This window comes from Microchirus variegatus (genome assembly GCF_963457635.1).
Source record: "Microchirus variegatus genome assembly, chromosome: 5".
Classification (NCBI taxonomy): Eukaryota; Metazoa; Chordata; class Actinopteri; order Pleuronectiformes; family Soleidae; genus Microchirus; species Microchirus variegatus.
Window position 1 is genome coordinate 14,318,489 of NC_139806.1, and position 17,752 is coordinate 14,336,240.

At 43.7% G+C, this 17,752-nt stretch overlaps 2 protein-coding genes across 2 annotated transcripts in view; one reads left to right on the plus strand and one right to left on the minus strand.

The window, feature by feature from the left end:
* The window catches only part of LOC310927242 (protein unc-13 homolog A), a gene marked incomplete at both ends in the record, with an annotated part of 39,583 nt that extends 35,026 nt beyond the window's left edge, over positions 1–4,557 (plus strand). The window contains 7 exons of the mRNA XM_083889536.1: positions 140–196; positions 274–354; positions 1,603–1,750; positions 2,729–2,785; positions 3,367–3,453; positions 4,023–4,179; positions 4,269–4,557. Of these exons, the coding sequence (XP_083745662.1) occupies positions 140–196; positions 274–354; positions 1,603–1,750; positions 2,729–2,785; positions 3,367–3,453; positions 4,023–4,179; positions 4,269–4,557 (876 nt within the window). The remainder of the gene's footprint in view (positions 1–139; positions 197–273; positions 355–1,602; positions 1,751–2,728; positions 2,786–3,366; positions 3,454–4,022; positions 4,180–4,268) is intronic.
* Positions 4,558–12,289: 7,732 nt separating this feature from the next.
* Positions 12,290–16,930, minus strand: LOC310926929 (RNA-binding protein MEX3B; the record flags this gene model as incomplete). Its single annotated transcript, XM_083889143.1, has 3 exons — positions 12,290–13,522; positions 13,634–13,932; positions 16,429–16,930. 3 exons carry the CDS (start codon positions 16,928–16,930, stop codon positions 12,290–12,292), a joined length of 2,034 nt encoding a protein of 677 aa, XP_083745269.1.
* Positions 16,931–17,752: the final 822 nt, after the last annotated feature.

Here is a 17,752-nt window from a genome sequence, read left to right on the forward strand (position 1 = left end):
CTCAGTTATTGTGTTAGTAGCTCACTAAACCTCCTGAACTCACCGTTCACCTGTAAATCAATTTGCTGATCTCTTTAACACCACATTTAACGTCCTAATCTCACTCACTTGTGTGTGTGTGTCCGTCTCTCTTTGACAGGGCACTCAGATGATCTTCAATGCTGCTAAGGAACTGGGGCAACTTTCGAAGCTCAAGGTGATTAAAGAAGAATACGAGTGTTCAAAAGCACAGAATTGGTTTCAGCAGACTGACTTGTTTCATATTTCCTGCAGGAGCACATGGGGCGAGAGGAGGCCAAAGCTCTGACTCCTAAACAGTGTGCAGTCATAGAGCTGGCGCTGGACACTATTAAGGTTTGTTACAATAGCAAATCGTTTGTTTATTTCTATTTGGTTTGGGACTTTAAAGAAAAGTCTGATCTTTCCCTGAATTAAAAAAAACAGTACAGAAACAAACACAACATGGACTGAACTCTGAAGATTATGAGATTAGGACTCTATGTGTGAACACTAATGTTTACAGAATTTTCTCTGGATGCTCCTATCAGCTCTGTTGTACAATCTCCAGTTAATATTCATTCATGTGAGAACACAGCAGGAAAAGTAAAGAATAATTGGTGACAAAATTGGTAACTCACAAACTGCAATGTGTAACCTTTTCAGCTCCACATGACACTTGCTCTGTTTCTCAGTGGCATTCCTGCAATGCACACAGGAAGTGATTAGTTTCATGTCAAGACAGTCTGAACAACATTGTGCTAGTAAAGTGAGACAGCTGCAAACAGGTTAGCGTAAGACTGAAAACACAAAGGCCTAGTTTAGACTGCAACTCAATAAGGATTTGTAAGCACATCAGATCATAAGCTGATCTTTCTAACACATTCACATGTGCAGGGACACATTTTACTTACTTCTGATTTTTAAACTATTGTCTTATACTGTGTCGATAGTTAAATGCGCCTCCAATTAACTTCTGTCTCTCCGGACAGATCTACGTTGTTGTTCGAGTCGTGCCGCGTGTCACGCAAATCACTTTGAAATCCTATCTGAGCGATCGAGACATTCAGATTGAAACGCATCTGTAAAAATCCGATCAGCATCACATTCAAAACCAGCAGATCTCGTGTTTTCTAGCTTACCAGGCTGCCAAAAAGAGATGCAACAATTATGACACGGCGTTTATGTTCATGAAGTCCAAGCAGAGGGAGATTAATCATCATCAACAACAAAAATCACCAAATGTACCTACTGCAGCTTTAAGGCTCTTTTCATGCACCATGTTTTACTAAGCATGTGTAGCTTTTTGGCTTTGATTATTTTTGATTCAAGTAGATACACTTAGCACAGTGTGGACTAATGATTATATTATTGTGACCTTTTGAACAGCAGACATGTAAACACAGTTAACATGAGCACACTGATATACCTGTTTTCTGTGTATTAGTGCACATTCACAGTTGTCTCTCTGTGACCAAACCGGTTTAAAAACCATCACATCTTTTCTTCGTAGCTCCGAGGTCTTTGCGCAGTACAAACAGGTTTGAGTAAGACTTTGTGTGTGTGTGTGTGTCTTCTCTCTGACTACTCATCTGTGTCACACAGCAATACTTCCATGCTGGCGGTGTGGGCCTGAAGAAAACCTTCTTGGAAAAGAGTCCAGATCTGCAGTCTCTGCGCTACGCCTTGTCTCTGTACACGCAGGCCACCGACAAACTGATCAGGAAGTTTGTCCTCTCACAGAACGCACAGGGTATGAATTTAAATGCCTGTAACAACACACACACACAACGTTACACACCACGCTTCACACATGGCATGCATATAATTAGCATACTAGCCCTTTATTAGTAAATATTAAGCATGTATTAACACCTTATGTAGGAAAAATCTGAATTCATGTTGTAATAAGTAGAGGTAGAATAAGGCTATGTAGAATAAGGTGTTAATATGTGCTTAATGATTACTAATAAAGAGCTAGTATGCGACTTATATATGTTAGTAAGCACCTAGTTAATGGTGAATATGTGTTCCCTAATCTAAAGTGTGACCCAATCTTTATATCAGCTTCTAACCTGAGGTTAATAAACATGTACGCACGACAATACAAATGTCGTCTGCACAAAAGTATTTAAAGGTGCCATATGTAAGAATGTGGCCAAAAACGGTTACTACATTCAAATTCAAAATACCGAGGTCTTTTAGGTTTCGTTTTCTGACGTAACTAGCAACCCGTGGTTGCTCGGCAGCTGAGACTCTACTGACTGCAATGATTGGTAGACGGCGGTAGGTGGCGCCACATGCCAAAACATGATTTCAAAACATAAACATGACATGAGTCTGCAAATTTTCTTTAATGCAAATATTTTGTCTGTACTGTTGTTGTTGGTGAGTTCAGTTTGTTATATGAACATTATTCCTGAGTCTCTGTGACATAGGAGGATTTTATGGCCAGTTTCTTTAGATGTATTACATAATGCACCTTTAAGATGTCCCCACAGTCTTATTACATTCTCATATACACACAAACACACTCACACTTTAACTCGTGGGTAAGTAAAATACACACATACTTGTATACCTGGATACATTATATTATAAGTTATTACTCTGTAATTTGTCTTCTATACTAATTAAGACTGACTCCCAGGTAAAATAGTTTTCAATCGAGTCACCATGATGCACTTTCTGTGATGCAAAACATCCGTAATGTTACTCTCTGTGTGTCCAGTGCATGGAGGGAAAGGTGTCAGGTACTCTGCGAACGAAGACACGCCGCCAGAGAAAGGTACGTGTGCGCTGTAAAGTGACCATGAGCAGCTGTGTGTGATCACTGTCACAGATCTGAGTAAACAGTGTCAGTCTTTTCCCCTCTGCCTCATCTTTGTCCTTCACCTTTTTATTTTCCCTGTCCAAAGCTCCTTTCAGTCCACTGACAAAAGGACTATATGTCTGTGTGGGATTATTTGTGGTAACTAAAAACCACAGATCAATCAAGTGTCAGTGGATGAAAACGAGCTTCTCCTTCAGAAACTTGTGTTGCAGTTTGTTTTCTGTTTAGTGTCAACAGTGTCAGGAAAGAATTAACCTCTGTTATTACATTAAAGTTCGCCGATCGTTTAGCATTAGTCTCTCTGTGAGAGTGTGAGAGAGAGAGCGAGAAAGCGTGTTTCTGCATGTTTAAATTTAGTTCACGATTTGCTGATCCCAGTTTGTTTTTTTTGGAGTCGCTGCTCTGATTTGCTGACTGCAAAAGCACCACTTATAGTCAAAGATAGATGGGCTCATACCAAACACACACACACACACACACACTTCACACGTAAGGGACCAGTAAAGCACTTACTGAGTGTGTCTCTGTCTTTGCAGCGTCTGGAGTGGATGCAGTTGGCGAGGTGGTCATGGGTGTGGACATCTTACCCCAGCCTAATGGAGAACACAAAATCAGTGTTAAAGGTAATCTCAGACTACGCCCATAAAACAAGACAAATCTGATTTTCATAGTTCTCATTAATACACTACTGTTCAAAAGTTTGGGGTCACTTAGAAATGTCCTTATTTTTGAAGGAAAAGCACTTTTTTCAATGAATATAACGTTAAATGAATCATAAATACACTCTATACATTGTTAATATGGTAAACGGCTATTCTAGCTGCAAACGTTTGGTTTTTAATGTATATACATAGGTGTATAGAGGCCCATTTCCAGTGTTCTAATGGTACATTGTGTTTGCTAATCGTGTTAGAAGACTATTGGATGATTAGAAAACCCTTGTGCAATGATGTTAGCACAGCTGAAAACAGTTTTGCTGGTTCTTTGATGAAAGCAAAGTTTGAAGCAAAGTATCTTGACTATATTGTCTATTCATTTTGCAACTCTTTTGATTAATAAAAGTCTGAGTTTTAATGGAAAACACAACAAAACTTGTATAGGTGACCCCAAACCTTTGAATGGTAGTGTAAATACAAATGTGATGATGACAGCATCTGTCCTCTGCTCATCTTCCTTCGCCTGCGTTCTGCAGTGGTGGCTGCCAACGACCTGAAGTGGAAGGCTCAGGGCTTCAGGCCTTTTGTGGAAGTCTACATCATCGGCCCTCACCTCAGCGACAAGAAGAGGAAATTTGCCACCAAGTCCAAGAACAACACCTGGTCTCCCAAGTTCAACGAGATCTTCCAGTAGTGAGTTTCCACTTCATTTCATACGTTTAAGTTTCAACCACGTTTTGGTCCTCGATCCTCGTCCGATGACGTCTCCTGTCTCGTTTCAGCTCCCTGGGCACAGAGGTGGGTCCGGAGAGCTACGAGCTGCAGGTGTGCGTGAAGGACTACTGCTTCGCCAGAGAGGATCGTACTGTGGGGATGGCCCTGCTGCAGGTGAAGGACATTGCCAGCAAGGGCAGCGTCACCTGCTGGCTGCCGCTGGGCAGGCGCACCCACATGGACGAGACGGGTCTGACGGTGCTGCGCATCCTCTCTCAGCGCAACAACGACGACGTGGCGAAGGAGTTTGTGAAGCTGAAGTCAGACCAGCGCTCTGCCGAGGAGGGCCGCAGCTGAAGCGAGGACACAGACGTCTGACTCCCATAGTATTATGCACACATATAAGTACCACATAGATAAGCGACCGTGTGCAATACATAAGCACACACACACACATGTGAAAAAATACTCTTATTGTACAAATATCTGCATACATTATGCAACATTGACATTGCAAACACGTGTTTGTAAAAGATGACGTTTAAGTTAACTCACACATGGTCAGCTGAAGGTGTTAGCCTTGCATTGAGCAAGCACTCTTCAGTCCATCGTTCACTCTTTCCTTTAACGCGTTACACCTTTTATACGGTGGGGCGTGAATTTAGATGCGATAAAAACACCAACGCCACAAACTTGCATCCATGTGAATAGTTTGACAAAGACCACTTTGCACTTTTGCTTCTCTGTATCTTCAGGAGAGCGACTCTCTCTCTCTCTCTCTCGCCCGAGCCACGCTCTGTCCTCCTGCTCGCCCGTCTGTGTTGTCTCTCTCCTCCTCTCCCTCAGTGTGACCATGTGTTGGAAATCAGATCCAAGATCAGCTTTCTTCACAACCCCCCAAAAACAAAACAAACAAAAAAAAAACACAAACAGATCTACGATCAGTTTTCCTCTGCCTCTCTGTCCTGTGACTGTGTACGTGAATGCTGCATGTTGACTCCAGGAATATTGTGATTCACTCTGCTGTAGCCATGGCAACCACTCAGCATCCACATAAAAGATGGGTGCCTGTGATATCTGACTGGTGGTGGTGCACAGATCCCTGTTTGTTTTTTTTTTTATAGAAATCACATTTGAATAAGGTTCATGTTCCTGGAGAAAACCCCAGCAATGAAGCTGAAGGCAAATGTGGTTACAATGTGCAGTTTTTTGTCGTTTTTTTTTTTGTTTTGCTTCACGTCATGACAAAAAAAACGGAGCAATACCCCAGTGTCGAACACATCCACACCCCTTGAGTTCACATTAACTCCAAAAAGGGCTACAGGATCGGTGGACTGGGATGTCAGTTTTCTGTTTTCTGCCACAGACACAGTGAGTGTGTCATTGTGGAGGACGCTGTGGAGGGAAAAAGTCCACACGGAGCCTAAAAGGACACACACACAGTGGGTCGCTCTCCTCCCCATCTCTTCAAGGCAATAGCGGTGCGTTCACTGAACCACGTTTGTTTGTTTTGTTGTGTTTTTGAAGGACAAACCCTCTGTGAACACTGCTGTGTGTGAGGGTGTGTGTGTGTGTGTGTGTGTGTGTGTGTGCTGTCAAACCTGCAAAATGGGCTCTAAAGTTTATGAGCAATATATTGTACCTACATACCCCAAATGTATGCGCTGTCAGTGAAACTACAGGAGCACCAACTGCAATATCCACATCCAAGGAAGGGGACACTGCAATTGTAAATCACTTAAGAGATTTTATTTATGGACTCATAGAAAAAGAAAGAAATCCCCATTCCTCTTTGAAGCGTGTTCACTTTTTCTCATATTTTTGGACAAGAGAGAAGGGAACGTGTCGATTATTACTATTTGCCTTTAGCCGGACCAAATTTGCACGAACATTTTGTTATTTTGTCGGAAAAAAAAGAGAGAGAAGCCATCACAGTCACCGCCAAGCATCTATGGTGTTCAAGTATTAGTCTCGTCCATGTGCTTCGACGAACCGCTTTATCTGTCACTGCAAAAAGGTTCGCGAGCGCTCACAGCCGTCGTCTCGGCGTGGAAACCGTGTTTAGACGTCAGTGCTGGCCTGTCACATGTCGTCTTTGCTGTGCACTGTTGAATGCAACCAAATACAAATCCTGGGAATGTTACTGATCCTCAGCAGAGCCTTCTTTCTACCATCAGAAGGATGTTTAACCCAAAACGCCAACTCATGCCTTTTGATTTAAGCCTCCAAATCTCACTTTTAACCAATGGATCATGTGTTTAGCTCGATTTTCTGTGTGTGTGTGTGTTTGTGTTTGGGCTGGGGGTGAACTTGCCTTTCACAGGCCGCCTCTCTCCTCCATCCACACACCTGCAGTTCCGTTGTTTCCATGTGTCGTACAGAAGTGATCCCATGCAGCATTTGAGATGAAACTGCAAGAAAAATAAAGAATAACACAATTAATTGTCCAATTCAGGGCTTACTGGTTGCTGGCTTTGTTAATTTACATACATTAACACACGCACACACACACGTACACAATACATACACAAAGACTTCTGCTCAAGCACAAAAGGGCACATGTAAGACGACACACATGCATGCATGCACGCCAACACAACTCTGTGGAGACCAATGATGCCCACTCTGTGAATAATCCACTTACAATTGCATGATGGGAAACTTGTGCCAGCACGTGTCTCTTTGATGTTTTTGGACTTTTTCTTTTCTTCTTTTCTTCCTCCTTGTCTTTAATTTCTGGAGCTACTTGTGTGTAACGATCAATGTTTTTTCTTTCCTTTTATTGTGTGTGTGTGCGTGTTTTTCCAAAAAAACAAAACAGATTGTGAATACGTTTCCTGTAACCAATACGAATGTAGTGTGACCACAGAACTCGCATGAGACAATTAATTTTCTACCGAGGATGTTTCTAATTTGTTTCTTATCATTACCGATTGTTCTTTAATGAGGATGAAGTGGAAAACTGGAATGCAGCCTGATTGTGATCTGCTTCCTATTAAAAGGACATTTATATCACAATCTAAATGTCGTCTTTATTTTCCTCTGTTCAACCAAGCAACACATGACGTCAATACGGTTTCTGTTAGGAAATGTCAATTTAATGTTGTTGTGTTTTTTTGTTTTGTTTTTTTAAATCTCTGCCCAATTAAAGTGTCTGGGTCTTTTTTTTTTTGGAAAAGGAAACTATTACATCCATTTAAAAACGCCTCTGACTCACACTGGTGTTTAAACAGATGCAGGGACAGCTGGCTGTTTTAACCCTCAGCTGGAACAACTGGCCTCTGCTGCAGACAAGTCACAAGTCATGACCTCTGACCTCCCTGTGGAGGGGGAGGGGGGGGGCTATCACACGTCCAAATCTACACAAGTCGAACCACATGTTGCGTTTGTTCAGACAAGAGTGGAGAGAGCAGACAGATCAACAACAAAGATCAGTTTAATAATCCTTCTTTTCCAAGTTGTATAATTGCATACTCGCTTTAAAATAAAGATTGTTTTTCGTAGGTTTAGAATCATTTCTTTTTTCCTTTTAGATGTACATCAGTCAAAGGTTTTGCTTTACAGAGGCTGCCGTGTTTCTACAGCAGCAGGAGAAGACAAACCAGCCCAAGTAGCAGAAGTCTTCATTAACGACGAGAAACAACTCGTCGTTAACTTAAAATGTGACGACACACTCAACACACGTGTAACTTTTACTGGTAACGTTGCATGTTGCAGCTGAATATTATTTAAGTTTGCATCAAAACGCAAAAGATTTAGTTTGTAGTGATGCTCCCGACAGTGGATACTCATTCTGTGGTGATGAAAAACAACAATAATTCATACGATCAGGTAAGTTCAGTAAGTTCAACTGCTTTATCTTCAATTTCTGCAACTTTAAAACAAATTTAACCTTTAAATATGTGGTCCATATAATCTGTAAATAACAGAAAATACTTGTTGCCGTCTCTGATACTTATTTCTCAACATTTCAGCAACAAATATTTGGCTTTTGTTTAAAAACATAACCTAAAACTTTGATACATTTGTAGCCTATGAAAATGCTCCTTCATTCCATTAATAAAATGTCAAAAAAGGCCCAAACATCTCAATTTTCCTTTTTTTTTTTTGCCTAAATAAGATATAATCTAAATTACAATCTGACAACAGCATCATATTCTGACTGGTTTAATTTCCCATTGATCATTCTTGAAACAACAGGAGAGGGAAAACTGTTGTGTTTTCAGCCCAAATATTATCTCCACTGTGTTGTTTCCTGCAGACGTAGCAGCCTGTCCTCACATTTACAGAGGAACACGTCTGAACTGCAGATTTCACACCCAAACCATTATTAACGTCTGGATTTGCTGCTTTGATGCAGGCATCTCTACTGCCCCCGTGTGATCGAGACGCTGCCGCAGAAATAAAGACACGAGTCGAGGTTTTCTGATCTTACAGTAAAAAACTGAAACAAAAAACAAGACTTTATTAAAGAAGCATAAAAAATAAAACTCTTGATACATTTCTCATAACCGTCAAGTCAGCTCAAATTATATGATTATACAATTTCACCGTGTCACGGTTAAAAGGTCCATAAACTTTCAAATAAAATATATTTCAATTTTAAAATTTCTTCAATAGTTTTTTCATTTTGTTATAAATTGCCTATATGTAGTACACAGGAAATAAGGAAAATAAAAAAATGGAAAATAAAAAATACATTTGAAGTAATAAAAAGGGTCACATTATTGTCTGGGATATTTAGGTAAGCAAATAAATTGTAAAAAATAAAATGTGTAAAAAGTTTTTTTTTTTCTTCTTCTTAAATCTTAAAAATCATTAGCTAACGCCGGATGGCTTGTAGACATGCAGATGGTTAACTTACAAATAATGATACATGTTCTTTAGAAACTACACTTATCTTCAATTAAGTCATTTTGCTTTTGGAACAAAAACAAGATCCCGATGATTGTATTCCAGGTATTTACACGCACAGGTCAGGACTGAAACTCACTGTTTGCCAACGTTTTACATTTTGGTTCTGCGTACAAAGAGAATTAAAGCAACAAAAATAGAGGAGAGCGGAGGTTTTTGCAGGGAGTCTTTCACCCCTGACTGGCTGAGCTCTCTTTGCATCCATCCCCCCTTTAATCACAAAAAAGGTCAGAGGCCACTGGCAAAGCATGCCTCAGGAAACCCTGTTTTCAAACCTTAAGGAAGGAAATGGGGAAATGGGGGGGGGGGGGGGGGGTAAAAATAATGGGGGTTTTTAAAAAGTAGAAATCAGCAGTCAATCTGAAAAAAATGTACCTTGTTTTTTAAAAAACAAACAATGAAACTACTGTACATTAAACTCTAACATTCTCTCAATGGCCAGAAATCCCAGTGCAGCACCAGGATTTGAAATCTGGCACAAAAAAAAACAAAACACATTTTTTTTACTCTTCTTTAACACGTCGACTGGGACAGTTTGAAAATGGGGCTTTAACTGCGGGGGCTTTAAACACAGCAGTCGTGACTAATCTGATCACTGAGACACACTCGGGGTGGGTGTGTGGGTGTGTGTGTGTGTGTGTGTGTGTGTGTGGTGACATACGACATCTCAATCTGAACTCGCGCCCAGTTTTGACAATAAGAGTTGTCCCGGTGTGCGGTGAGCAGGCGGGAGATTGTGTCTGAGAATTAAAACAGCCCCCCCCCCTCCTTCCCCCTCCTCATGTTTGACAAACACTTTTCAGTAGGAAGTCGCACCAAAGCACCACAGGGGGGAAAAAGTCCTCAGAGAAGAAGACGACCTGTTCTGTTCAGCTACTCCTACACGTGTGTGGTGGACACAGAGTCAGTGCAGTGCTGCTGCTCAACCAGGACAGCTGCTTGTATTAAGCCAACAGTCGAGACAGCAAAGAAGTTGAACGTTAAACTGAGTGAAGCACCAAAAGCACAGCAGCAACTGCCCCTTTTCAAACAGCTATTTTACTCATCAAGAGTTTTCCCCGCCCCACCCTGCCCTTGATATCAAAACTGAACAAACTCAATGTGACCAGCGACGACGTCAAATTGAGGACGCCAACGCTGCGACTGCCACGCCCCCCTAACAGGCCTGTGAGGAAAAAGAACAAGAAAGCCAAACATTCGGCAGCTGCTGGGGTTTGAACACAGAGTGTCTGGAAGCCCTGGGTGACCTACAAATAGCTACTAGCTGCCATAAAGGATAAGTTGATTCTTTCCTACTGTGAGCCCCCATAACAGAATGGGATTATGTGTCTGTGCAGTCGAGAGGAAGCCCTTTGAAAAACTCATCTGTATGTTTTAATGACGTTATCATGGCTTTGTCTCATTGTATGAGCGGATTCCAAGTTGTGTTCAAAAAGGGCCACGAAGTAAAAAAAAAAGAAAAGAAATTAGAGTAAACCGTATACCGTCACAGCACCGCCGCCCAAACCGCCCCCAACACAATATTAACACTCTTGGAGGCAGTTACTGCAAACTTTTTAAAAAACACAAAGACATAAAAGAGGACGCCCCCTTCAGGAGTCGCTCAGTAATGCTATGAAACACGGGACAATTCGCAAAAACTACTACTAGAGAGAGAGAGTGCCATACAGCTTTGCTGTGAGAGTGGGGTGGAAGACCAAAACTGAACAAAAACAGTAAGAGCTGTTTCCTTTTTGGCAATTTTTTTTGTGTTTTTTTATTATTATTTTTTTTTTTAGGAGGGACTGGTGGTAACAGTGCACGAAAGAAATAAACGCTTTAAATTGAGCCTTTTGTTATCGTTTCATACGAGAGAAGTGAGCGTTTCTCCTTAGCCTGGACAAAACATTCACGTGTGACATCAGAAATTATTCTACTTTCTTCTTATAAGATCAAAACAGAGCTGTGTGCAACACACACTCAACAATCCAGAGTCAGAAAAAAATAAAACAGGTAGAAAAGGAGTCAAAGTGTAACTGATGGACAGGAGAATGTCTTAGTGTGGATGGATCAGAGCGTGGTCTTCCTGTAAAAGACTGAGACTAAGCGGAGGAGACAGGAAGCAGACCTTTCTCACAGTCAGGACACACATGATGATGATGAGGATGATGATGCCTACTTGAAGAACAGCAAGAGTGGGCATTATTCTCTAAGGAGACGTGATGCGATTGTCAGGCAGCCCGAACACACAGACCTCATACACATTCCTTTCAGCATCACTAATGGTTTAAGTTTCCGACTTATTATTAAAAAGGACAATTCATACGAATCGACGCAGCGGCCGCATCTGAAACTCATTTAAATTCATCCAATACATTAATGGGTTTTTATCAAGAATAACTCAGCATCTATTTATAGCATTCATTTGGCATTAACCGATGGCTAATTTTTTCTTCTGTGGCTAACGAGAAACAGGAACGAGGACGTCCCTCCAGCGCATTGTCCTGCTAGGTGCCTGACTAAATGCTGACCTTTTTTTTTTTTAAAGTTCCAAGCTTCCAGAAAAGCTTCATGTCACCAACAACAGCATTAATGAGAGCAGAGGAGAAAGGGGGGGAAGGGAGGAGGAGAGGGGTGTGTGTTATGTTGGAACCATTAGCGTCCTGTCAGGAACATTAAAATAAGTAGTAGAAAAGTGCAGGCCTCAGTGACGGCTTCATCAAAAAATATCTGTTAAGTACAAAAGCGTCCAAAGGAAAAAGGCTGTGAGAGAAAGCAGGCAGATATCTGAAGAAGCCAGAATGAAGAAAAGTGGAGACAGACGACGCTGCTCCGGGTCAAAATGAAGGCCTGAAGAGAGATAAGACACTAGTTTCCTTCCATGAGTTCACCACCGAGAGACTGTCTGAGCCCCAACTGTCTGCAGAGCAGTTTCAGTTAACTTTACTCTGAAAATCAGTCATTATTATTATTGTTATTATTAATATTATTATTAATCTTGACAGTTATCATTACAAAGCAACATCTGTAGTATCATCATCTCTATTAATGTATTTATTATGGTCCATCATGTGTGTGAAGGTTATTAAATGTGAATCTTCCGTCGCATCCACCACAGCTGGCGCCCACCTCCACTTCACGTCCCCCCCCCCACCCTCATATGACGACCCTCACCTGCACCCTCTTGACTGGGACATTAGGAGAAGATGCGGATGCACTGTGTGGTGGGGGTGTGGCAGACGGGGCACTCCGGCTCAGCTGACTGGCAGATCTGTCCGGCACACTCCATGCAGAACAGGTTGTGGCCACAAGGCACCAGGGCTGCCGTTACCTCGCTCTCAAAACACACAAAGCAGTCCCTGTTGACCCCCGGGCCGATGCTGACCAGACCCGCCACCGCAGAGCTGGAGCTGCCTTTCAGGCGGCTCAGGAGCCCAGAGCTGAGGCCCACGCCGCTGCTGCCGCCCTCCGAGTCAGTGGGGGAGCCGCCGGGCAGGGAGGACGCCGAGCAGGAGGAGTAACCGGTTGACGAGCCGCCGGAACTGGAGCTGGACGCTCCGGAGAAGGAGCCGCCTCCTGCGTTGCCAGACTGCAGCCAAGAGAGAGTGCTGAGGGGGTCACTTTGTGCACGACGGGCTAGTGGGTGATCCAGGGGGCCTACGCATGTGTCCTGAGGCAGAGTTGGAGACAATCGTGGAGTTATGGCGCCGCCGCTGAGGCCGCTGCTGTTACGACGTAGAGGCTGTTGCTGGGAAGAGCCGGCCGTTTTATTGCCTGTTCCACCGTTAACAAAAGGTGCCCAGATGTTGGAAGCACTGAACTCAAAGCCCAGTTCATCTGAGGAGGGCAGGCCTGGGGTGGAGTCGCCCCCGAAAGTGAATCCACCTCCAGCACTGCTGGAGCCTGTGCTGAAGGGGCTGGTGGGACTGCCTCCCTCTGTGGCTTTTCGGTTGGTGGTGCTGCTGCTGCTGAAGTTGTCTGAGCTCATCCCGCCATTGTGCGCGTGATAGGCAGCTGAGGAGGACATCTTCCGGCTGGAGGAGTGGTGCATGGACATGGGTAGAGAAGGAGGCGGGGACTGTGGTGGAGGAGGTGGGGCAGAATGGTGGTTGGCAGCAGCCCTTGACCACAGAGAAGCCCCGAGCGCTCCACTCAGAGAGCCCAGGCCTTCCAGACTGACGTCGGTGCCGTTGGTGTGAAAGTCATTGTCTCCCTGCAGATCAACAAAGGTTCCAGTTCTCAGGGTGATGTGAGTCTCGATCTCCTCTCTCGCTCGGTCCACATTTTCAGGCATCCCGGTCACCTCGAACACCGGGTCTTTCTCTCGACTGGGTGTCACGATGTAGGTGTGAGTCTGCTGCTGGATGCGCTTGATAGTTGCCCCCTTTGGACCAACAACTAAACCCACAACTCTGTAGGGCACCCTTACCTGGAGGAATGACAGAACATCGTTAATCAACTTTACTTTCAATAAAGATGCAAGAAAAACTAATTTCCTTTGTTTGCTGGCATTATGACAAACTATGTCTGGTTTCCGTACCTGTATTGTGGTCTGTCCTGGTAGGTGTGGTGGTCCAGGGAGAGATCCACCCCCTCCTCCTCCTCCACCTCCTCCACCACTACCAGCAGCACCAGCAGCACCAGCAGCAGCAGCAGTTCCCCCTGCTTTGCAGCGCGAAGCCCGGATCATAGAGAAATGCTCAGCTGCAGAGACGATTTCACGTTTTGCCATCTCCACGTCCTCCTTGCGTCCGGTCACGATAAAAACAGGCTCCTCGCCCCTCACTGGTGTTTTTATGTAGGTGTTTGTTTTGGCACGCAAGGCCTTGATCTTGCAACCTGGAAGATGCAGAAAGAAAAAAAAACATACCCATGTGTTTAACACAGCTCCATTTGTGATTGTGTACAAACAAGTTATATGATAACATTGGTTCATTTAAAACACTCAATTATTCATTTTATGAACACATCATTAAAGCTAATGCAGTCTAATACAACACCTCCTTTTTAGCACATTTATCAGTCAGTTTGTTGAAACTGTGCAGTTTGATCCAGTCATGTAGCCGTTTTAGATGCTGCGGTTTGTGGTGTTGATCCTCTTTACTCTCACAGACATAAATTGGGTGGAGAGAATGTATTAAAACACCTCTCACCATAAAGCAACAGAGTTCAACAGCACAATAAACTACAGCCTTTAAAATAAGTTGAATCAACACCTCTATGGGGCAATATTTATGGAGGTACTGTTGTATTAGACTTTAATCAGAGCATACTTATAAATAACTGTGATTGTGTCTCATAATAAAACAGAGCAGTCGCATGAACGACTCCACTGTGTTTCTGGAAGTAAACAGCTCAATTATGTAACATCGGGCAATGAATTCTCTAAAACAACCAGCAGCAAATAAACGGTTCAGTTTTAATATGGAGACTGATCGTTTCCACATGTGCAAACCATATTCTACACCAGTCATGAACAGAAAGAGCTGAAGATTTTCTGGATTCTTTAGATGTTAGAAAATCTGCCCCAGTCAGGATAGCGTGTGGAATAGTTTTCCACAATTATCAATATAACCATAACACATGACGACTATGAATACTGTGCCTCATATTAGCAAAATGTTTCTGGGTTGTTGTTTTTCCGCTTATTAAGAGGTTTAAAACCCTAATTAACTTGTTACCTCGACATTCGAGAGAGCAAAAACTCCATCTCTTTAACTACATTTGTGAATAATAAATAAAATATCAATAGACTTGACTGAAGCTTTTCACCGTGATGTTCTTGGCCATATTGTCTATCCCTATATTATACGCGTATTAGGGCTGAACAAGTTTGAATAGATATCTAATTGGGATCATTTTGACTGAAATTGCTACCACGATATGAGAGGGAATAGTGCTTTTGACATAATTATTCTCATTTCAATATCATATTTAAATGACTACCGTATTATATTTTGCAGATCCGTGAGAGATTTGTTTTCTTCAGACTGTAGAACATGATGTGTATTTCATCTAAAAGTACAATTTTTCGCACATTTTGTCTTTAAGAAATATTGCACCTCCAGCAATTTGAAAAATGCTGCAAACTGTATTGTGATTTTGATTAAAATTTAAATTAATTGTTCAGCCCTAATCAAACTTTGTGTTTATATCATATACATACAGATTGTATACTAATTAGTCATTCTGTGTGCATAGTGTACACTAAATTAGTATGTATATGTACATACTATATATACTGTGTAATTATTCCTCCTTAAGTCTTGTCTTTTGTCTGTAATCAGTCTGTTCTTGGGCTACTGTAACACCTGAAGGGACATCTAAAAAAAGGATGCTAACCCAATTCGAGAAGTCTGTCTGCCCAAACACAGTCAGTGGCTGCTGCTGCTGCACCGCCTGTGTGTCAGCAGCAGCTCCTGTGTGTGTGTGTGTGTGTGTGTGTGTGTGTGTGTGCTGTTTCTTTAAATATGGACGCTTCGTTCCCGACAACCAATGGGACGCGCGGAGTGTGATGTCATTCTGGGAAGCAGAAAGCATGGCTTTTTCAAACAAAGAGAACAATGCCATAACGCTACCGCGACAGTCACTGAGCAAAGCAACCCGACAACACGACTCTGTTAATGGGGTGATTCTTATGTTGGTGAAAACTGGGTCGAAAATGAAGATGTGTGAGAAGCTGCAGCTCGGATGCGAACAACAGCAGCAGCGGCGGCGGCGGCAGACAGAGCTGGGTGCAGGGCGTAACACCGCCCAGTCCCGTGCTTGCCTTTCAGCCTAAATCTGCTCAGCAAAGACAACAATAATCTGACATTTAACATGAATGCGAGTGCTAAAGTGTGCGATCGGGCTGAAAAACAATCCGCCACTTCTGATGCGCAATGTGCAAAAACACGCATGTTTCAGTGTGTTCTCTTTGTTTGGTGCACGCTGCTAGACATGTCCAGACTCCCGACAATCTGCTGCTTTGTCTGACCCTCTCCCACCCCTCCCCCCTCCCTCTTTACCTCCCTCCTACTCCCCAACCACACACACACCATGTCAAAGCATTGTCTGAATGTGTTCGAACAACAGTGTGTGTAAATACAGTAGATTAACGCATTTAATTGAAAGTCGCATCAAACAAAGCCAACAGGTCAGTGCAGACTGCCCCCTCAACACCGAGCTGAGCCTGGGACAAAGTTCACACAGCTTCCTCCCCCCTCTTCACCGAGGAGCCACCCAAACAAAGAAGCAGCAGGCTGCATGCTGCCTCAACAAACTGCTGCTACACATAAACAACATCTAATACACATTAACCGCAACACAAACACACACTCATGCCGATGTTCTTACCTTGTCTCCCAACTATTTCTGCCACATGCTCGGAGCTGGGCACAGGCACACATTCAGTCATGTTGACACTTCTTTTTCTGCTGCACAGGACGGAGTTTTGGTCCCCGTGGAGCATGGAGTGCGAGGCGGCCATGTGGTACCCGCCCGAGCCGTAGTACTCCGGGGATGGAGAGCAGGACGACGGAGAGTCCCGTGAGCCGCCTGGATGCTCCAGCATCTGCAGGTCCACGTAGCCTCCTCCACCCACGCCGTTGCAGCCCTCAGAGCCGGGACCCTGGGTCCCGTCCAGTGAGTCGCTCAGCCCGCCGCCACCACCGCCCCCACAGTCCACTTTCTCCAGAGCCATGAGTGACAGCTGGTCCAGGGCGAAGCGGAGCGCCTCTTGATGGTCTTCTTCCCGGGACTCCTGGTCCGTTTCTCGGGGAAGACCGACCCCATTGTGCTGGCTACTGATCACCGCGTCGTGGTCCATGATCTCGGGGTGGAATAAAGGGCTAGGCATAGTCTCTCTCCGTGGATCTCACATCAGATCACGGGTGCCTGTCTGGTGGGAGTGAGCTCACCCTCTTCTGAAATAAAAATACAAAAAATAAATAAATACAATAAAAAGTGCTTATCTTGAAACTCTTATACAAAAACAAAGGCGAGCAACGTGGAGACGTAGATCACGAAGAGCAGCAGAGAGACTGAGACACTGTTGGTTTGAGCGCCTTGCTTTGTCTGTTGTTGCTTCAGGTCTGACAACTGAAACCATCCAGGCTGCTGCTGCTGCTATTGTCAGGATAAAGGACGTCCGCTCCAACACAACTTTAATAGCTATTCCTCACACGCCGACATTAACAAACACACGTGTCACCGACCCCTGCCACTTCTCTAAGAGCTGCCTGAATTAACACGATGTGGATAAAACTGAATTATGGTCTGCTGTTAGCTCCAGCAGCCAAAGCTAACAGGCTAACTCCACACAGTCGGCACTCACTCAGTCACGTTGTCGACCCCTTTGTTTGGGAGCAGCACCGCGGCTAGCTGCTAGCTCCCCTCTGTCAGCCCAACTTGGACTCTTTCTCAAAGGCAGCCGCGTCAATTTTTAAAATTAAACAAGCGCTAGAACCGCGTGAACTTACTTTGTCTTGCCTCGGTTGGACGAGTTCTTGTCCTACGCTGTGTCCACAGCTCCGGAGGGGAAGATGAGAAGCAGCCAGGAGAGAAGGAGAGGGAGGAGGAGACCAGCAGTCCTGCTAGAAGCTAGTGTGGTTAGCTAACTAGCACACAGAGCTAAATAGGGGGCGTAGGAGAAAAAAAAAACGTTCAACAACGAGAAGAG